General features: G+C 37.3%; 1 protein-coding gene across 17 annotated transcripts in view; it reads right to left on the bottom strand.

Moving 5' to 3' along the window:
- LOC103467448 (ERC protein 2) overlaps positions 1-23,635 on the bottom strand; it is a 154,557-nt gene that overhangs the window by 108,702 nt on the left and 22,220 nt on the right. For 14 of the 17 annotated variants that reach the window (XR_001776808.1, XR_001776809.1, XR_001776806.1 and 11 more), the window contains 3 exons: positions 22,814-22,906; positions 21,894-22,061; positions 9,794-9,961 (listed from right to left, as the gene is read on the bottom strand). Coding sequence is in view for 9 of the 17 variants with exons in the window: in XM_017305966.1 (XP_017161455.1) it covers positions 9,794-9,961; positions 21,894-22,061; positions 22,814-22,906 (429 nt within the window). In the remaining 8 variants the exon portion in view is untranslated. The remainder of the gene's footprint in view (positions 1-9,793; positions 9,962-21,893; positions 22,062-22,813; positions 22,907-23,635) is intronic. The other 3 variants (XM_017305970.1, XM_008413834.2, XM_008413836.2) reach the window with 1 other exon arrangement.

Below are 23,635 nucleotides of genomic sequence, written 5' to 3'. Positions count from 1 at the left end.
AGGACTTTATCACCAAACAGTGTACCATATGTCAACCAACCCCACCTCCCACTGGAGCAGACCACCTACGATAAGCACTTTTAGACGAGGAACTGTAGTGTGGATTGTCTGTCTCATGAATGTGTAACCCACAGAGGAAACATGACGTGAGTCTCAGTCATCCCCCACACAAGCACGCAGCTCCCTAAGGGTATACAGACTCAGTGTTTTGACTCTTATAACTTTATCAAACAGGCCGATAAGACAGGACCAGGTTCTTCTTAAAGCACAAGTGATGATGTTCAGTTGCCTTCAACTGGCCTTGAAATTGCACTTGGCATGGATAATATACAAGTAGAGTACAACTAATACATTTCCATAATTTCTTTGAGTTCACAGAACAGAGTAGACATTGACTCTTATTTTTGTAATGCTATAAGCATACTTGTGAGAAACAAAGGACAGATAAAATTTTATATCACAATATTTTGTAGATCAAGTTATTGAGATTAGGATTAAAAAATGAGAAAAGGTAACCAGTGTCAAGTAATGGTGCTCTACTCCTCTGTTGGAAGGAGTAGAACACCACTGAATGCTGTTGAATACGACTCTTCTTCAATGGCATCTGTGAGATTACGTACTGATGTTGGGTCAGATGGTGTAATTCACAGTTTCCTCTCTAAAATGTCTCAGGTTGAGGGATATGTACAAAGCAGTCAGGTAACTCCACACCAAACTAGCCCTTTTATTATGGACCTTGCTTCGTGTTTTAGTGTGCAGGTCTGTTGTAACTACTTTATAAAGTAACTATCTTAAAACTTTTTCCACATATTGAAGAGTGGAAATATTATCAAAATGTTTTATGCCGTATAGAACAGCATAAAAAGTTTCTTCCATTGGACAGAACCCTCTTTGTGGAAAAAAAAATATCAGTAATACCCTGTTGATATGAAGATTTGGGAGGGCATAAGTGATTTTGTCTTTTTCTTATTTTAGAACATTGTACATTGTACATTTGTGTTCTGTCATGGTGGTTAGGACCCAAATGCAGCAGGCAGGAGTCGTCAGCTCAACAACCCGGGATACCAACAGGTACCTGATATGAAAACCAACATACAGAAAATAATATGCCCCTGATTCCTAGCGAGCTGGAGAATTGATTACTTCTTGAATGACAGCAGCAGTGGTAGTAAAGCCATTTGCTTTGGTACTTAATCATATTTAGTGAGCTGTATTTCACTAATTTGCAGTTTAGAATAATTTCATCTTTTTTGTCGGTTACCTTGAACACACTCCAGCTTCCTTCCATGGTCAAAAAAATAATAAATAAAATATGACTCTCAGTTTAGAGTATTCAGTTGGCCTGTCTTTACTTCTGAGTGTATGCATGCAGGGCTGTTTCTCTCTGTGATGCCCCAATGACCACTGTTAGATACGCACCCTGCAAGGGTAAGTGGGTATAAAAAATGAATAAAAAAGACTTAACCTGTGACTTCAGCTGGTTTTTATGTGCTGAACGGCAAATTATTTCTGTCATGAATAACATATTTTTCATTGGTTATTAACACACAAGGAATAATAATTATTGTGCCTTTGGAATCAAATTAACAAAAAAAAAACCTTAGAAGCTCTTTGGGTGTAATGTTTTCTCTTGTAAACTTAAGCTCACAGAAGAGCAAAATCCTCACGTCATTTTGGGCACCAACTGACCACAGGACAGGAAATATTGGCTCCTGAAAATGGGAAGGAATACTACTCAGAGCAGTTCTGTAATGATTTTAGGTTTCCGAAATAACAATAAATGTAGCTGCATCCCTTTGTCAATGGTAATAATTTATTTGTGCAGAACATCCAGGTTTTTAAAGTCCAGACTAATTTCTAAAGCTGGAACAGGAAAGTACAACTTACAAATAGTCAGATCCTCAACTATTCTGGTCTAAGTAATTTAAAACACATAACTTCCAGATCAACACTAAATAAAATTATATTTGTAACTTGGGTGCACGAGAGCAGTTGGAAATGTTAAACATACTGCTATACATAATTAGTCTTTGTCTTCTGTTCATCCCTCCAACTTTGAAAAAGAAAAAACAAAAGACTTGTACGCTATAGTGCAACTTCCAGTATTTCATATGCTGTTTAAGATCTAAATGTCGATATTCCCATGTGATTTAAACCAGTAGCTGCTCTGAATCAGGCGATGTAAAAATGTTTAAGCTGGAACTTGTCAGCAAAATTCACGTAATGTCTCCCTGATTAAGGAATGAGATGCATACAATTAAAATTGTATCATTTTTATAAATGTTCAGTTGTATAATTTATGAAAACAACTACCTATCAAGAGAAATAAAATTATAAATGATAGCTAAATACACATTCAACAAAGTTTAGTTGGTTGTTTGAAATGGAAAGTCAAAGTGTGGGTGCAAATGTTGGTAGAAACTACAAAAGGCAGAATTGGAGCTGATCTGGGAATATGCCTTGTAAGAGTGAACTAACTCTTCTCTAATTCTATGTTTTGTCTTCTCTGTTGTGGCCATTTCTCTATTTTGTATTTATGAGACCTGGTCATTTGGTGGTTTAGTCCATGATGCTAATGTTTGCTGTGACAACTGAACTGAATAGATTTACTTATGAATATGTCAAGTCCTTCTTTGCATTTTGGGTTTTGTGGAGTAAATGATTGACGTGTCTGGCATAAATGTGACATTAATCAACATATTTTAAATGATAAAGTAAAAAAGATAATTTTACACGTGCAAAGTGACTTGTTTTTATTAAGAAGAATAAACGGTATCACATGGTATTGTCACCAATGTGACAAAACAGAGAACTTTAGTATTTATGTTTCAACAATAAATATTAAACGTCTCAAATAACATCTGAAACACATGGGTATAAAGTTAACAATTCCCAGTAAAAGATTTGAATGCTTTCTTCAATGGATTACAACTCCGTTAGGAGTCTTTATTCCTTTTGTGGTCTCTACATAACTATCATGATTAGCACATGCCGAGTTATAATACGAGTTTGGGAGATATCAGGCCCTGTGTCTTGCAAAAAAAAAAAAACACACAAAAAAAAAAAACAGAAGTGTAGTCTAAAACCGGGCTGTTCCCTGAGCAGAACCACAAACTCGTTCGACCCTTCTGTCTGCCATCCAAACAAAAAAGCAGAACTCTGCTGCTGCCAAGCGAATAATTTTCGGTAAAACAAAAAGGAGGCCAGTATGGAGAATGACCGCAATAAGTATACAATATTTTGTCTTTTTAAAACTCTTTTGGACCAATAAAAACCTCAAACAATAATTGGTTATAGTTGCAGGAAAGTAACTTGCTTGTCATCACCTCTAAAAATATGTTAGGGACAGCAGTAAAATCCATAGATGCTGGCGCTGACCTTTATGTTAGTGGGCACTTGAATACACAGAGGGACAATAACCGCAAACTCAACAATATGCAGTAATTCAGTATGTATTCCCCAGGAGAAATCTAGGTCATAGTCAGTAAAAACTGATTGAAAGGCCACATATTGACAATAATGCTCTGCTGCTTGAAATAAAACGTCTGTTTAAAGGCCAGCACAGACATGCACATGTTGTTTCCATCACTTGTGATCAAAGAGACTTGATTCATAAAAATCTCAGACATTGTTTTGTCCTAAAGGGTAGGGACGAAAATGATTGTAAATGCAAGAAAGCTGGGGTTCCACTTAATTCGGCCTGTGTCTTTCAACTTATCTCCACCTGAGAAAGAGAACTTGAACTAAGCCGTAGCACTATTATACAGTGTAAGAGGGTGCCTCCATGTGGCAGTTAGTTGCCATTGGCTTTGATAATGTCTGTTTTAACTTAGATTTAATTATTTTGAATTTATATAGTGATTTATGTGTATTTGAAGGGATATGACCTGCTGTCAGTCATGTCAATCAGAATTGCATATCAGGTTTATATTCTTTTTATTGTGTAGGTTTTTACATCAAAAATCTCTGCACACTAAATCTGACTCAGAACATCAGCTAAACCTAATAAAATACACACACTGCAAGAACAGAGAGAACAAATTAAAAGTATGCACCATAATGATCAAACTGTGGATTTGACTACAGATAAAAAAAAATATTCACATATTTCCTGGGAACTGATTTTGTAAGACCACATAAGTTGTTGTTTACAACTGTGTTAACATTACATGTAGCAAACGAAATTGTAATAAAATATTTGCCTGAATCCAGAAAAAGTGTTACCTTTTCCAACAGAAAAGTCAATTTGTGAAAATGAAAAGAAAGCAAGTCTCACAGCTCTAAACACTTTGTCTTTTCGTCACTGATCCAACATGCACTATTCCACAAAATGTAAAGATGCCACTTGTTCATCAGCAGCACATGCGCTCTCCTTTGTATCCAAGCACACACACGCAGATAAAAATGCACAAAAGTAGACAGGACTACATCAAACAAAATGATAAAGGCAACATGTCATTTATTGTAAAGGTGCTACTGTTTCTGACAGTCAAAACAACTAGCTTGTATTTGTTCAACAGCATAAGATATTTTGACAACCTGAATTGCAAGGCCTTCATTAGTTTAGAAAAATAGTGATGATGTCAAACAATACATAAGAAATTGGAACAGAATTGCAAGATATGTCACTTTATGGTGAGACATTTTACAATTGAAAACAATGAACTGAAAAACGAAACGAAGGCCGTACAAACATAGTCAGTATTAAAGGACATTTGAAATGTATCTGGTTTTATCGTAACTAATGTAATTTCCGCAGCAGGGACTCAGTAAACCCTTATGAGAGTCCTGCTATTATTAGCAGAGTGTTTGAGTAAAAGTTTCTTGTTCATCATTGACAGTTTTTTCAGACCAATTACATGCCAACAATAAATATTATCCTGTCACCTACATAGCATAACTTCTTTTAGAGAAATTTTACTTCGTTAAAGTCTTACTATAGTCATGCTTTTTTTCTTTGTTTTAAACACGTATTTAAAGAAAACACTAGGATCTGACTACGTTATTTGAAGGTGGTCCATAACGAAAGATATGGATAATAAAATACACTTGTGGCTAGTTATATTTAGATTAAAACTATGGAAGTCCAAGAAAAACCCATATATACATGAAACATTCATGCTCAGTACCAATTCAAACAGAACAAGCATGTTTGCAGTCCATTTCTGAAAGCTTATTATAATTTATGGCTTTTCTGTACATACATTGTTGAAAAGCCACATATTTTAATCAGTCAGTGTGATTATTATCACAAGTGTCAGGCTGGGAGCAGCACATAGCTCTGACACGTTTGACAGGTAGACAGCCTCCCCTCTCCCCACACACATTCCTGCCTCCAGAAGGCAATTTCAACAGAAACACTCCACTGCATTCATACATATCAATTGACTATGAATGCGCACATGTGCACACATATAGGATCATGCAGACAAGAATTTTCACAGTCGTTTTCCTGGCAGAGCAAAACAAACAGATTTAGAGAAAGAGCTGTTAAAAAAAAAGGATGCAATGCACTTGTGCAACCTCGGTCTGTTACGTGAGGAAGTGTGTGTCCACCTTCGTCCAAGAAGTTGATCAATGTCCAGGCTCTTTAGGCTCAAGACTATATCTCTGAACCACCCCAGCTGCGGAATGCTGCAATGATTACTGGGTAATTACAATGGCGCTTTAGTCCTCTCTTTCCAGCACCATTAGCATTAACTCTTTTTTTTTCCTCTGCAGGCACAGAGAATGATGGCAACAAAGAACAAAATTTAAAAGTGTGGCCACCTGGTGAGGACCACAACAGCTGTTTGTAACTTCTGACCCAGGTCCAATTTACAGTGATCTGGTGAGACAAGTGTAATAAAGCATTCAGTCATACAGTTTAACTCAAAGTTCAAGAGTCAAACCGAGACTCGCTTTCCACTGAGAATTTTAGTTTTAAGTGTTTTTCTTAGATCTTTAGGCATAAAGTACTGGGCTGCCAAAAAGTTAACAGGCCTGCTTGACTGATGGTGCAGTATCATCAGGATTGCCATTAGCTTTCAGTCCTTCATCTTCTAAAAAGTCACGAAACACATCTCACCTTCTGAGGTGAAGTGTGCACGTTTTGGTCAGGTCAGAAGATGAACGTGAACGGCTCGGGTCTCAAATGTGACCCAACACAGAGTTTTGTCTTGACGGATGTGTAGCCTGGCTTCAATCAACCAGCCTTGGGCTCTCACTATTAACCCAGGCTGATTGCTGATAGCTGCAATGAAGGGGGAAGGGGCAGGAGCAGAGGAGGTCCTTCTCGCAGGCAGTTTACTAGAATTTCCCCAGCTCCAATAGCCTTATCTGTGGCCATGTCTCTGCACAGTGATTGGTCAGCTGGTATCCATTAGGATGAAAGGCAATGGTGGCCTCATCACAAATCTATCAAGACTTAACGCGCACACACACTAGTGCATAAAAAGTACAGTAAAGAGACATCTAAAACGTTTTATTTTTTTGGTCTGAGCAACAGCTGTGACACAATCTTCTACATGGAACACCTTTGCATCAGTCAACAGATGTGTGTAGCTCAAATATATATATGGAAGTTTTTTATGTAGCAGTATTTTGGTATTGTTAGACATCTAAATCCCTTTAGGTTGTAAAAAATGATAAATCTTAACATTAAGACAGATGTGTCACAAAAATGTCCAGAAAATTTCTTGTTTGTGCATTGATTAACCCTAATTTTGATGTATATTCAGGACCTTTAGATTTGTGCATCTATGTAGATTCATGTGTGCTATAATGTGTTAGAAATAGTAAGAATGCTTGAAACAAATAAGACTGTACAAGGGTGAATATAAATTGACATAATGTGTCTATATATGTATAGATGAATACAGGGACTCAGGGTAAATAATGTTTATATACAGTGGCATATAACTGCACATGGCAACAACAACTCAGTTCGGTTGTAAGCAGTTTACTTTTAACCAATTCTTAATCTCAACCAAGCAATCACTTAGGCTTGACGAACTTAAAAAGTCAGATGGTTTAAAAGAGCAAAACAGAGGGTGGTTCCCTAAAAGGCCTAAAAAAGCCAGAGGAGACTCACCGCACATTATAAATGGGAGAGCCCTGTGTGGACAGGCGATCCTTCCACATGGACACACAAACACTCAAGCATGCAGTCCAAGCAGACGCAATCAAATCTTTCTGTCTGAGACTGCTATGGGTAGGAATATGATAGTGGGCATATTATACTTCCACGCACACAGAAAGCCTTTCTAAAAGCATGAATATGAATCGCAATGACCACAATGTTTGAACATGAATAACACATGTATGCCAAAACCACACCACAACCGGCTATGCACACAACACACAGCCCTAACCCCATAGGGGAGGGGAAAGAAGAAATGCAAATGGAAAAAATAAACAAATAAATGCATCATTATGCATTGGACATGGTCTCATTGACCAAGGGCTTGAACAGAGCCCCCACTGTTCTTTGTTGTGATACATAAGACCAATGTGCTCACAAAAAGACAATTTCTTCATTATTTTCAGTCATATTGAGCCTCTTGCTATTAGGATCAACCTGTGTCTCAAACTACAGCAATGACATCATGAAAGTATGCAATGAGCAGTGGTGACTGTCCAAATAACATCTGGAAAGGGAAGATGTATTCCTCATATTCTCCTTGGACTGAGCATAGTTAACTAATGAGGGATACATACTGCAGCTAAACAGTCTCTGTGGTATTACACCGCCCATGCCTGTACATCATTGTGCTTATGTTTTTCTTTTTCTGTTTTCTGTGTCTTATCAGTCCAAAAATGTGGATATTATCCTTCTCACATTTTGTCTCACTACAAACAGAAGCTTTAATGTCTTTCATTTGGATTTTATGAAAATGTCCATCATAAAGCACCACATAATCTTAAAGTTTTCAACCATTGTTTTTTGGTAACTAACTCAACCTTTGTCCAACCTTCATGATTCTAATGTTTGTCCTCTTGGAATGTGAACTGCCCCAGTTTAAGCCTCTTTCTTCCAGTATTGCCATCTTAAGCAGCACCATTGCTTTTGGTAGATTGCATTGATCCATGACATCAATCCAAAAAATTATAAAGTTTGTGGTTGTAATGTGGCAAAGTGTGATGCATTTGAGGAATATGAATATTTATACAAGGTACTTTGTGCTGGTAACAAAAAAAAAGGTAATGTAAACTGACTCAAGACTTTTAATTCAGACATTAAAAGGACAAACTGACAGGAAGACACATATTTTAACTCTAGAAATGCATTTTAGAGTTAATCCTTGGATTGTCAAATTTTTCCAGACATTTTTATGTTTTAGATTTTCCTCTTTTTATTTCTACTTCATGTCACACAAACGCAACCTTAGAAAATACTTATTGTCTTGTCTTTCAGTACGAATTATACATATTCCTTTTGACTCAGAAAAGATCAGAAACACTCAGACATGCAAAGCATTTAATGTCGAGTCATGTGGAAATGTCTAAAGATAAGAAAATTGCCGTTGAATTTTATGTACTGTACGGTTCACTTTCAGTTTTCTCTTTAGTTTTTTTATTTTCTTTATTTGGTTTCTTTTTTTTTTAGTAATAGCACTTGTGTTCAGATGTGACTTGTGTAACGTGAGATTTCATTTCACTTAAATAACCACTCATTGTACAGCATAGCAGAAGTATAACATAAACACAGTAATCTAATCTAAACCAAAAACAGCCCCTCCTCCACAGATCAAAACTTTTGCCACTGTGTGACCTTTGTAGAGCATTTTCATTAACTCAGCAAGAGGGAGAGAGGAAGAAGTCTCTAATCTCTAATTTAAGGACATGAGAAGAAACTAGGAAGTTAAGAGAAGACCTTTACGTGTGAGTAATTGGTCTACAGAGAAACGACCAAAATGCACACCACAGGTAGCTACAGGCCCTGTCTTAATAGCTACCCTTATGAAAATCATTAAAGCCTCACAGACATGTTGTGCAAATGTGTGTGTGAGTATGAGTATCTCTGTGTGTGCAATCAAAAGTAGGGGGCAATGTGTGAGGTCTGGCACCAGCTAACAATGTTAGCATTTTTTGTTTACCATTTACAACATATTCTGTACGTATACAGTACAGAGGATGCTTGGGCATAAATTCATAACTTGACCCGATATAACAGTTGGTAAGTTACACAGAACTACATGAGAAATCCTTTGAGCAAAAATTTGAGTAGAGATTATTTTTAACATAACATAACAGGAAGACACCTATTTTAACTAAAAAACCTTTACATATAAGGCACTAAGAACACCAGCTTCTAAACCAAAGCAAGTCAGTGGATGATCAAAAGTTCATTTTGTAACCAAAACAATGCATCACTTTCAGTAAAAGGAAATATGGTCAATTCATGAAAAAAAAATCAATAATGCATTATTATATTTACAGAAAATATCTGGATTAATTTAAAGGTACGGCCTAGACAGATGCACCAGAGGGTGACAGTATATTCCGAATTACTTATGCGTATAACAAACATAAAAAAAATTAAATACTGTCAAAAAAACAACAACTTTCAACTGTGATGAGTTTAATTATTCTGTCCTTTTGGCCAGAATGGGATGCTGTGTTTTTATTCCAAAAACAGAAATAGCAGCTCATATGTCACTAGTCAAGTGATGAAAAAAGACCTAGGAAGATGTTTGTCCGTCTACTCTGATGTACATCACGTTTGTAGAAAATAAAAATAACTTGAGCGAGTGTTAAAAACTTCAAGTGCATGATTCATGGAAGCATGAATATTAAATTATGTTAAAATTACCTTCTTCTGTAGGATATTCACTTTTCTCTCCTTGACGTCCAGCATGTCCTTCATGTCTCTGATTTCTCCAGCCAGTGTGCTCTTTTCATCACTTAAGTCTTGCAGTTGTTTGGTTTTCTTTGTCAGAATCTGTTCCTTCTCCTCCAGACGCACTCGCAGAGCGTCCACCTATAGTTGATCACAAAAAGCAATAAAAGAGAATTTAAAAAAAAGAAATGTCATCATTGACAGCCCATAGTATAGGAAAGGAAAAAATAAACCAATTTAAAAAAAATACAACATCAAAAAACTTTGGGACATGATTTCCGTTTATTTAACAGTTAAGTAGTCAGTACCCGATAGAACATCTCTCAACACACTTACTTGTTGACATTTAGAAGTATCAAACATTGTTTGACTTAATGTTCACAATATAAAGCACTGCAGAGTGATGCTGTAAAAATATATGTAACAAAAGAAGGAACTTGGAGTCACTTCTGTCATTTATTATTCCTAGTGTTGCACGATTGGTCAGGTTCTGCCATAGATCACATTGCTCACTTACTTCATCCTTAATGTTTTAAAATAATCTGTATCTAGCTGTGTGCTACGAGCTGAGAGACATCTGAGCTATGTCCAAAACTCAGGTTGGGCATCAGTGTTCTGCTAGACTGGCTCAAAATAATCCATATGTACATTCACATCTTAATCTGGCCAAGATGACCGGAAATTCTGCTCCTTCAACAACTGATTTAAAACCAGGCTGAGTGAGTTCATTTGAACTCAACATGTGCTTTTAAGAGAGACACAGAGAGACAGTAAAAGATAGCTTATTATCAACTGTTTTTACAAGAATTGCTTTGAAACATAAGGGGCAAAAGACTTAAGGAACAGACCGTTCCAGCTCATCTCTCAAAATATTTCACAAGGCGCTTTCGACATAAAGCGCCTTTTATGTTGACATAAAGACAACATAAAATCAAAATAGTTTAAAATCTGATTACCTTTTCTGACTTTACACAAAGTACAGTAAGTACATGCATTTCAAAGGTCATAGGAAGATACATTGTCTTAGGAATGCTCTTAGGAATTTGCTCACCAGTTACATCAGGCTACCAACTATATATTTTTGTTATTTGGGGAATTAAAACATTGTAGCAACATAGTAACTGAATCGTTTAATTATGAACTGATCTAATAAAAAAAACCCCAGCTCCAATTAATTAAAAGACAAATTGTCTCCTAGTTTGAATTGCTAAGTCAACATTCAAAACTGTGCCCTAACCCTTAATTTAATTGATTTCCATTTTTCATGGGGAACCTTAAATGTCTTCCAAAGCTATATAATGGTTAGCTTATTGCACAATATTAAGGCTATCATGGTTTATTGGACAGAGCACTCATCTCATCTGAAAATGGTTCAAAATTGGTGTGATCCCATCCAGCTTCCTCCTGCCACATGTCGATGTGTGCCTGAGCAGGGCACTATAACACAAGTTTCTTTCGAATCTGCATAGTCGTATATAAATGTGTGACAGTTTGCGAGAGCTGGATGAATGTAGCTGTAGTGTAAAGCACATCAAGGTTGGAATGACTAGAAAAGCACTGGTTAAATTCAATCCAATCAGGGGTTTGACCCCCAATTGTGCTTTTAATCTTTTAGTTACATTGGATAAATGTAACCCGCTAAATAAATTCAATGTAATGACAATGTGTCTGAGCTAACATGTAAGAAAAAACCATAGGACAATTAGGTTGGAAAAAGAAATGTGTAGAACTACAGCAGACTCACTATGGTGCAGGAAGCAGGAAGTTTTGAGTTCAAATACTATATCTACTTTTCAAAAACTGAGGTGCACTGTGTTTTCCTAAGTATCGCAAGTACCCCTAAAGTCTGGCTTTAGATGCCAGCCAAGAGCTCCAGGTGTAGGATGCTAAAGTATTTATCTCATGTTGCTTGTCTGGCATACAACCAAAGTGTAATACTGAGGATGCCTCTGTCCTCCCCAAATTACATTTGCACACACGCATACACACACATTAGACCAATCACTAGTCCTTTGTGCTTCCATACGTGTGTGTATGTGTTCACAATATGTATGACAGAAAGAAAGGCAGACCTCCTCTGCTTCAACTTCACCTGGCAAGAAGCAATTTAGCAAAAATGTACCAAAGGGGCCAAACAGGAAATCCCTGCTGTCTCACCTGCACTAGTCTGCTAAGCTGTGATGGTGTTGCACAGATGCCGTACTAATACCCTCTTAAAGCACTCATCGCTGCCAGAAAGCCGAAGCAAGGAGACAATGTTACATAGGTGAGCAGGCACAGATGAATGGATGAAAACGAGAAAGGGTAAAGCAGACAAGAGTGAGAAAAGGTGGAAAGAGATTATAGCATTTCTTCACAGATCATTTGGCTTGAGGACATTAACACCAGAGATGCCGCTCCATAAGACTTTTATCAAATGGCATACAGTAGCTAGTTAAAGTATTGATACTTCTTAAACTTTTCACCTTACAACCGCAAACCTTAATAAAGATCTTTTTTATGTGATAGACCAACACAAAGTAGCACATCAATGCAAAATTGTATTTTTGGTCTCCATGTAAAACAATGTTTGGAGGAAAACTAAGATATCATGTCATACATATATATAAACCATCCCCAAGGCAAACATGGTGCAGGCCACGAAACAGTTGATAATGGAGCAGAGGTTCATCTATCAGCAATCAAAGACCATAAACATACATCAGAGCTACAAAGTAATCAATTAGATCAAATCACCTAACTGTTCCATGAAAGTATTAATTCCAATTGAGAATCCGTGTCAATGCCTAAAAATAGCTGTTCATCATGGGTATCATTGGTATTTTTTCCAATATGACAAAGTGGGAGCTCTTTTTCAAATCAGTAAAAGGGGATAAAATTTCCCTTTAGACATACAGTACAAAGCTGGTGGAGACCTACAAAATTAATAGACTTGGAGTTGTAACAAACAAAAGTAAGTTACACAACGTATTGACTCAGAAAGCTGAATACAAATGAAAGCCACATTTGTCAGAACATTTTGAAAACTGTTCTGACAAAATTTTCATTCTTAAGAATACAACACGAAAATACATTGAACTTAATGATTGTAACTTGACAAAATCTGAAAAATATAGACACTAAACAATATAAGATCTTTGATCTTAATTTCCACCTTTCCCTCCTGGTAATTGTTATAATCTTTATACAGCAATTCTCTCCCCCTGCATTAATGAAACCCATTTCTTTTCTTAACTTGTAGATTGACATTGAAACAAGCCTTAAGATATATGGACTACACAGGACTTTGTAAATACAAATTATTTTTCTTGTGTGTTTAAGGTAAAAAAAATAAAATAAAAATCAGAATATAGAGATTCCATTCAGTTCTAAAAGCAACACTTGAGAATGAATGGAAAACAAAAAAAAATATTAAAAACATCTATTACACCACCATCATCATAAAAAAAAACCCCAAAAAAACACAGAAACTTTGGTGCTTCTCACTCAACACCACATCATTTGAAAAATTACCCTAATATGCATTCAAGATTCTGCGGTTGATAAGATAATGATTCTTGGCCACATGCGGCTTTTCTTTCAATTGGCACAGACACAAAGTATTCTAACACATGCAAGCACACATCCATACAGGCTACAGTATTCTCAGCACACAGGCATCCGTAAGCTTACATGTAACATGCATGAACACTGATGCATAAGCAGACCTTAAGACCCTCAGACTTCCTCCTTTCATGCTTACAATGACAGGCAAATGTGGATTTTGGAAACTGGTTAGCAAAGCAAAACTGAGGCTTAAAGAAAACAGCTTCACTGTTTGTCCTCACCTCCCTTTTTACGTGCCTCACATTTCATCATAAAAGTTTTTCTGGCAGGCAAATTTGCAGAGGTATTGGTGTAGGTGCCGGTGTTTGACCGCAATAGGCAACACAGATACAATATGAGTATACCACAGACTAAACGGCAGAACCAGAAAGACCACAGCAAAGGCCTCGGGGTGCACCAAAAGTCCCTTAGTAACATTTGGACCCTCACTCACCCACCTTGGAGTCCAGAGCCATGAAGAGTCTTTGGTCGATCAAAAGATATCCCTCATAAATCCAAATATGAGTCTTTAAACCCTAGTGACATTCATAGAAATGTCATTACTCACCAGAGCTTAAATCACTTTTATGTTGCTAAACAAAGAATATCACTTCGGACAAAAAAGCACTTGAAAATATCCCAGGTCCAAAGACTAGATCTGGTAAAATGTAGCCAACGAGCAAGTTCAGGTCTTCTTGAGCCGCTGCGTGCCTCTACACAAAACTGTGTGAGCTATTCACTTTCCTGGCTGTGTGACATCCCTCAGGCCTGTGTAAATACATTGGCCTGCTAAAGGCAATGATTAGACATAATTTATATAAAGTTCTGTGAGGGGATATTAATCTTCTAAATTTATGGCATAATATTTGCCTAATTCATGTTTTTCAACCCAATTATTTGACCAGGTCTGGTTTGTATCACTCTGACATGAAAGGAAGGACTATTTCGTTACAAAACTATTCAAGACCACCACCATGCTACATACCACCTACATTCATTCGAATATGTCTTTGTTAAAACATAGGCATCAAAGAGAATCCAACACACTCTGATATGATGAATAAAGAAAAGAATAAATGTCGACTGATGGGTTCAAGCAGCTTGTTTTGCTCAAGTAAATGTCTACCTTATTAGAGACTGGTGAAAGGTGATTAAAAAACGGCTTTATCCAGCTTATAGAATACCTGTACATACAACATATGCACTGTACTGCCTAAGACAGATGGTGTGTAGGCACCTGACTTCAGATATAGCTTGCGTACATAAGCATAAGGGGGGTATTGTCAAATAATCCGTAGTTTTCTAATGAATCAACAGAAACTTAAAGTAGATGTCAGGAGACAGTGTTAAAAGCTGACAGCCTGAAGACCAAAGCATTTATTGTTTTCACTGAACAGCTCATGTTGGTGTGCTAATTTATGGCCTATAGAGTAACTGCATGTGTTGTGAGTGCCTTAATGTTAAGCTTCCATAGTTTAACAACTAAATGTATGTCTAATTCGATAATAGCATCAAGAGATATTATGTCCTGTGAGTTTTGTAGCTTTTTTATGTTGAGTGCTGCTCTAATTTTACAGTTTTGAGAGAAAAAAAGACAATCATTTGTGTTCTTATTTCTCCATCAAGGTATGCAAAATTCTGACCTATCAATGGAGACTCTGGCTCTGACTGTAAGTGTGGTCATGTGGTGCCACAGAGCTCTGTCATCATGATAGCTATGTTATTCCCACTTGGATCAGGGAAAGATTCCATCTCCCCTCCATCTGAAACCATCATAGTGAAGGCAACCTTATTCACCATACTGTTTCCCTAAATCAGGTGTCCACAACCCTTAAAATCCAGTTACCCTTAATCCAGTAAAATTAGTTAAGAATTGCAAATAAGCAAGCTGCCTGATAAGGAAAACTGTTTCTGTTCTGTAAAAAGACATAAGATGACATAAAATGGAACTCAATTATCAAGAAAGACCTGAAAAAGTTTAGTGAAGTCCCACTCACTTTTTCAGTCTATTAGTATAATATAACTAAGGTGTGAGTTTTTCCAGGGCCTTGTGCTGATACTTCCCCCACTTTGAACATATTCACTGCAGATCACTCAAGGATTACATCTGAAGCTAAATTAACAAGTGAATACTACAGAAAATTCCTCCTAACCTCCACCTGCCAACCCAGACATGACGACATCAGGTCGCATCGGTGCGGAAATTAGGGCCATTCCCTGTCCTCAGGCTAAGGCTGTGTGTCATTTGAGGAGTGTCTTAAAAGTTAGGCTAAGGAAACAGTCTGAGCTCTGATCAGGAATTGCATAAAGGGACAAATCACCTGAGGGGCCAGCAAAGGATAATAAGCGGATGTGAACTGCCTCACAGCAGGGACTGTAGGGTGGAAAGAGGGGTATAGCTGCTTTGAATACTGCAACATCTGTTGATAAAATGTTTGTAATGCAGCTGTCTGCCCACAGGCTATACAAAAAGAGCATGGAAAAATACAGAGGTTACCAGAAACAAAAGCAGGGAAAGAAAATGACACATTCAGACAATTTAAAAAACACCCCAGAACAGAGGGAATTAATGATTTTCTCCAAAGGTCAGTCATTTTGTTACTAAATAGGTGGATTAATAAATGATAAAGATTTTACCCTAATTACATTCACACCAACTCTAACTCCACAATGATGTCTTAACACGTTTTGAATCCTCCAATCATTATCAACAAACAAGATGCACATAGAATACATAAAAGTAAATGAAGACATGCTGAATAGCTCTTCCTCATTAACATTTTTTAAATTATAATTTCAGACCATTTCCAGATGTGGATGCCAGTATCTACATCTTCTTTTCAAAGAATCTCCACCTTCACACAAATCCATTTTTATGACCATTTTTTCTGTGTAGCATGAAATCAGTCTACATGTAGGGGGCAGAACAGAGCTTTTAGTGAACATTTTACAGCCTTGTTCAACTGAGAATGCTATAATAATAACAGTTGGACACAATGGGATGCCGTAATCTTTTGACATAATATACATTTGCCAACTCCCCTAATAAGAACGTGTAAAACATATATGAAAATATATTTTGTAAGAGGCATAAATCCAGAATTTTTATATCACATCCTGTTAAAAAATTAGTTCAATTGTGAAAAACTCCCAGGTTAATAGCTTAACAAAATCTTCAAGACTCATATAATTTATATCTCTGCTGTCAGCTCTCTATGATGCATCTATTTGTGCTTTCTTCCCTTTTCGCACCCATATATATAAATATATATATGGTTGCCATGGAATGGCAACCTGTCCAGGGTGTACCCCGCCTCTCGCCAGTTGACCTCTGGAGATAAGCACCAGTAACCCTCACGACCCCACTAGGGATAAGCAAGGATAAGTAAGGTACTAAATGGATGAATATATCTTTTTATGGGACAAAGTATTAATCTATTTTAAGATACATTAGACTTCCTTATCGGGGTGCAAAACATGTTTTTATGTAGGCTAACACTGATAACTGCATATACTTACTGTACCTCATTTTCTGTACAAACTATTAAATATCTCATCTGCATGATGACCCCAGTTACTCCATTTTATGGCTTTTCCACATAGCCTCTGAAGAACATGCAGGGTCTTTATTTTGGACCATACCATGTTTGTTCTAGTCAGCTCAGTGGTGTGCTATTCACACTAAATTCCAAACCACACCAATCAAAGAACTCAAAATCATGCAGTTGGGCCTGAGAACGGTGACCATGGTCTGGCAAGTTTGAATGAAGTCATGTTAAAACTGCCCCTCAACACTTGGGACTCATTAGAAGAGCTCCAGAATTCAGTGTGCAACTTATCATTAGTGGTCAACCTCAGCTAAAGACAGAACAGAAGTCTTCCAACCTCAATCTACAAGTCCATTTTCATTTTAGAAAGCTCTCACCTATGCTTCAATTTCTATCTGCTTGTTATTTTAATATTGTAAACAGCTGTGGGTTAGTTATGGGGAGAGAAGAAGAACAAATATTGTAGAAATTGGGAGAGAACCAGATGGAGGTGGAGACAATCTGGATAGGAGAAGCAAAAACAAATGAGGCCAGAAGAAAGAATACACCAGGGGCACAATCCATGGTGTACCACAACCAGGTTGAAACCACATCTTTTCTCTGCCTCACTAGCAATATGGACCATCAATCAGCAGAGAGAACAAGGAAAGATCAACAATAATAGACCAGCAGGGACCACAGTATATTGCACCATTGCATAATTCCCTGACAAAAGCCTACAAACACCTCCATCTATTAAGCTGCTCAAACATCTCACTTTCACTTCCTCTTGTCGCTCCATCAGTCTGTGAATTATTCCCTCTAACACTTTTTTTTATTCTCTTCTTGTTTTTGCTATTCATCACTGTCACTGTGGTCAATGTTAGCAAATTATTCAACTCATTTATAGCTTTTTCGATTCACTGCATTTCAACCTAAAAAGAAAACTCAGTAGAGTATATAGTGTGTCCTCTGGCAGACACACAGGACATGCTAGTGATGAAAGAGTGAACACAAGAGCACCAAAGTCACATTGAAACATTGAGAGGAAATATCAACACAAGTAATGCAAAAACAACAGATTGCAAGAGACTCGGGGAGATATTTTTTTCTTTAACACTCATATAGGTTTCGCAAATCTTAATGAAACTCTCCTTTTCAAAATTTTAGGCATGAAAGAAGAAAAACTCTACAAGAATACTTTGAAAACAGAACTTGTCACCAACAGCGTTACTGGTGAACTCTGTACAAGACATGTCCTGTATGGCACGTTCATTGTGTATAAGCACCATGTGAAAAAAAACAAAAAAAGATATTTCTCTAAGAAGAACATTAAGCATGTTTTATTCTATTTTATTTGTATCGGAAGTTAGAAGCAAAAGCTTAAATGCTTCCTTTGCGAGTTATTTATGTCGCTGGCTCAGACTCTGATGACGTCTTGAGTCAAATGCAAGTCTTGTATTTCTAAAGGAATTTCTATTGTTTGAAATTTTCTAATTTTATATTAGTCCTTGCATTAACAATGGCATTGTCGTAACAACATAGTTGCTTTTCAAAGATGAAGAGTAAATAATATATACAGAAAAGATGGGCAGATACACCTACAAAGGTCTCATTATCAGAAAACTTGAGGTAAATCAAACTTACAATCCTTGAAGACAATCTTCTACAAATAGTTGTCATATTTAAAACAATCTTTGAGCTGAAATCTGAAACCAGGTCAAACTGTTCTGGCAGTGTAGCTCTGAGATGTTCTTTTGTTCTCAGGGTTTGTTAAATATGCAGGAAGGTCTCTGACAGGTTACCTGATCCGGTAGAGTATCATTACAGCCCTGCATTGTCCTGTTCAGGGCATGAAAGGCACATACACATCTTACTGTATTAAAGGGTTACGTTTCCACAGACTCTGGCAGACCAACACAGCTCCCACAAAAGTGTACACTCATTATTTTCCACATTTTCCAGTTATCTGAAGACAGACTCAATCACACCCATTTAGAGGCTATCCTTAACTTGACTGACAAATAAATGCGCATCCATTTTCTCATTCCTTTGCATACAGTGGTTTCTCTGTTCTGAGGCCAACCATCTCTTGGTCTCATCCTGATGGGAACTGCTTTTACAGTGTCTCCGATAAAAAGCAGCTTGGCTTCATTCACTAGCTATCATGGTTAAAGTCAGCTAAATGAACAATGTACACTTTTATTTTTAGATATGTCTAATGCAGTAGTTTGTAACTTTGGTCTGAAAGTTGAAGATCCAATACTACAGTACTACTGTGACTGGATGAAAGTACTGAATGAGAAGGGAATCCTGGGAGAATGACTGCTCTCCCTCTGAATGACTGACAGGCAGCAAAGGAATGCATTCCAACAACTGGCCAACTACAGCACACTAAAGATCTTTAGTCATCCTCCAGTTTGCCCACTTAGTTGAGGAAACCTGAGTCATTCCAAAGTGGGGGGAAGAAATGCCACTTCAATAGCAAGAAAAATTACTCGAGACCGGAGATGAGAAGCAAGTAATCAGACCTGACAACGTGTTTTTCTGTGCTTATGGGGTTGTGTGTGCACAGCTGTATGTTTGTGTATTTGTGATCTGGATCTAATTACGGGTCCTCGGCATTGGCCTAAGAGAAGTGAGAAGAAATGGCAAAGAATGCTGTGATGCACCCAAATCAGAATTATTTTAGCTGTTTCTCTTCTTACCCTGAAATCGCAGGCCAAACCTCAAAGAAACATATGTGCATATTCAATGATATGCTAGTACATGTAACACTTATTCCAGTTCTGGTATTATCATAATGATAATACTCTAAACTGATCCCACTAAGTAACAGTTATTTAACATTTAGAGTAGAGTATGTCAAATTTGTAAATTTTTCAAAAACATTTTGCCAAAAACGTTAATCAAATAGACATGTTTTTCAAATTAGAAAGGGTATGGAAAATATAGTGTGAATACAACTGCAATTGTAACAGTGTTGATCCAACCTAGCAAAACAAAGCAATATGACTCTGACAAAAATACGGCAGGTGGTGGGAGAACATTTTTTGTGCCATGAAACCACAAAAATATGAACAGTCTATCCTCCTTCTGTAGGCAATTTATTTTCTTAGCAGCTTTATAAGGTTTACAAAAGGACCGCTGGGGTGACAGCTGGCTCTACAACACTTCTTTTCTCATTATAAATTCCAGTTAAAACAATGAAGGAAAATATATTTTACCTTACTTTACTATAAACACCATTGCTTGACAACTGGCGGCTTCCTCGTGTAGCATTTTCACAATTTAGGTTTCTTTTATGTGTATAAAATGTATTTTGCAGGGTTCAAAAAAGTGATCAAGCGACCATGCAATACAATGTTGACAGACAGAGTTGTGTCAATATATAAAAATAAAAAAATTAAATACCTACAAAGCTTAGATGACTATGATCCAAAGACTTACTTATAAAGCTCTGAGTACTAAAGAATGGAAGGTCCTGGGACCGGGGCTGTACATGCAAGATATTTTCCACAAACTAGTGATTAATGATTAGTAGATAGCATGTCCTAACTTTTTTCTCTGATAGAATAAACTTGCTGTTGAAACAAGGTCAAATACTAATTTCATATGACTGTAATTCTTGGAGATTGGGCTCAACCCAAAGAAGCTACAGGAAGCCCCATCTTTGTGAGCACCACCTACAAAAAGGAATGATGAGATCAGGTGCCTTGCATGTTGGGTGGCAGGTGAGAGTTTTGGCCTTGGAGGGATAATGACTAGTGGCATAATCTGGCTCCAATGTTCTACTTTAGCTAAATCATTAAAGAAAAATAGTGAGCATGAGAATGATGTGAAAAGGGATTGTAATGTCCCTGCTTTCAACTCCATTTAAAATCTCTGAACAGGAACTAGATATATCTCCAAAGTTGGCCTTTATTTTCATCTCAACACACCTGCTCCTTTCCGTGACCACATTCTGAATGGTTGATTGGAAAAAGCTGTGCAGAGACAAAATGATGGATGAATACTTTTCGAAGAATTCACAATTATAAGTCTCAGTGCAGCAGGTGTCTCCAGAGCAAAATTCTGTCATGGTGACAAACATTTCTTGAAATTGCAACGTTGCTTTTAAGGCTGGTAAACACGAACACACAGAAAACCACCCACTGAAAAGTATTTATTTTAAGTATGATGTATTCAGCAAAGAGCAAAAGCTGAAATCCTTTGCACATGTATCAACAATTAAGCCTAATTTTGGGTCAAATTGCTTCCTGCGATGAAAAGTGGACATAGTTAGCAGGCTGCTCTCAACTGCCAAACACTGAGATATGAAGTATCAGTTTCAAGTCAAGTGGGTGACAGACGGAAAAAATGCAAAATGGTCAAATACACACTCAACACAAACATTTCACATTCATGCTACTCCGCCACTCCACACTCAAACCCTTTTCCTCCCTAAACTGGTGATAAAATTATTAAAGGTAAAGAGCCTTTAACACTTCAAACATGAGCAAAAGCTGCCAGTTTTCTTCAGCCTGCTGACTGACCCACCCACATGTACAAACGTGGTGGTGTAGAAAATAGCTTTCCACCCACCTCTGTATGCCCATAAGATAAGCAGAAAAGGCTTGTGGAAAAGTTGAGAGTCAGGCCAAAATACACTGAAGCATCTCAAATTCAACCATATCACTGTCTCACCTCTAATTTTGCATGAACAAACAGAGGATTTTCCCTAAATAATACATTTTAACTTAAAAAAACAACAACCAGTAAAATAGGACAGCACAATATTAACACTTAAAATGGAACACTTGATTGCTGCTGATAACTAATAACTTCAAATTCTTCCAGAATATATTAGTAACATAGCATTTTGAAGTTTTCTTTCTAGAAGTGTTTTTATTTCTGTTGCAGAAACTTGTGCATATCAGCATTTACATTCTATTTGCACTAAGTAATGTGGAAACACTCACCTCTGTCTGCAGTGTGTTGGCGCGCTGCTCCTTGGCACTGAGCGACTCTTTTAGCACCTCGACGTGTTGCTTGTAGTCCGAGTTCTGATTGGTCAGTGTTTCTAGTTTGGTTTGCAGGGCCTGCATCTCTGAGTCCTTCCTGTTCAGCTCCTGCTTCAGCTGCTCTATCTGATAATCACACAAAACAAAATAATTTTTTTACATTTAAAAAAATCTAATTTTAGTGATTTCTGAATGAAGAGGAAGACATAATATATTTTCCAAAGCTTACCCTGAACTTAAAAAAAAAATCTATTTATTACAACACCCAGGAATTTTAAAAACACAATGTGTCAAATTATATTATAGCCATTCAATATTATAATGCTATTACAACCTTACTTGGGAGTACTTGTTCAGTTGTAGTCAAATACTTAGCTGGACAGCCGAAAAGCAGAAAGTCATCAAGGGAAACAGATTCACTGGCTTACAAAAGTCATAGATACCATAACACCACACAGCAAATCAAATCCACCAACAAAGGGAGGTTTCTCTGCCGAGTAGACCGATGTACTGGAATCTGACTGGTGCCAGAACTGCACAAAGTCATTTTAAAAGTGAGATTTCTCAAACTGAGTAAGCAGAGTTCACCACATAAAAATAAAAGTCAGACTGAACCACACCACGTGTAAAAACCTATAGGCACAGAATGATCCCCAAGGACCCATGAAGGTAAAACAGAGGCACAGTAAACTGTGAAATTAGGAAAATGTTTGCCAGGCGACCTCAGAGAGGTGACAGGATGAAACATGAAGTGCAAAAAATTATTCAGAGAGGAAGCACAAGACTTGATGTTTAAATTTAAAACGGAAAGCAGACATTTTAAACATTAGCCAATGAAGGAAATGATCTAACAGTAAAGAGGCTAATAAAATGAGTACTTCTTCTTGTTCTGTGATCCAAGGCAGTTGAGTGGGCATGAGGAAGGTAGGAGCTGGTCTGATGGAAGACACACATGGTGACAATGTCTGCTCCTACAGAAACACAGAGACAAGACGACAGCAACTACTAAGCTAAAAGTCTAATTGTGTGTGCAGGTACAATCTTCTGAATCACACAGCTAAGACTTTTGAAGTAAACCTCTACAAAAGTAGCTCAGCCACTTAAAGAACTCAAACTATGTTTCTCAATAGTTTTATAGCGTTTGACCAGATCAATGTTCAGAGAGGAAAACAGGGAAGACAGGGACGATGCCTTCTCCGGTTTCTTTAACAGTTGCACCTCAATGGCAGTCACCACCACAGCTGAAACACCAGGAACCCAAACACTTCAAGGATATAGAATGAATCTGTGCAATGCTGCATGTGTGGCAACTTTCCGAATCTCTGTGTGACTGTACGCAGAAAGATGAGACACCCAAAAGCAAGCTAGAGCCATCACAGTGATGTATATCGTGGGTGAAGAGAGAACTCCCCTTCTCTGTTCCTCTGCCGTTGTAAGCTCACATTCATCTGTCAGAGCCCCATTCATAAAAACATCTCTTTTATGATTGCATCTGGAACTTCCCCCGATGCAATGACAAATGGGCCCATACAAAGAGCACCATTAATGAGTCCGAGAGAAACCTTCTCACATGTAGCACGATTCATCGGCTTCAGCCATCAAAGTAGAATAAATAGCCATCACGGCCATATGGACAGAAACTCTGTGAAACTTGAGACCTAATTCCAAACAAGGATTCTGACCATATGTTAAATGGATTG

This window comes from Poecilia reticulata, linkage group LG7 (genome assembly GCF_000633615.1).
Source record: "Poecilia reticulata strain Guanapo linkage group LG7, Guppy_female_1.0+MT, whole genome shotgun sequence".
NCBI classification, from domain to species: Eukaryota; Metazoa; Chordata; class Actinopteri; order Cyprinodontiformes; family Poeciliidae; genus Poecilia; species Poecilia reticulata.
Note: the sequence above shows the minus strand (reverse complement) of the source record. Positions and strands in the feature narration are given on the sequence as shown.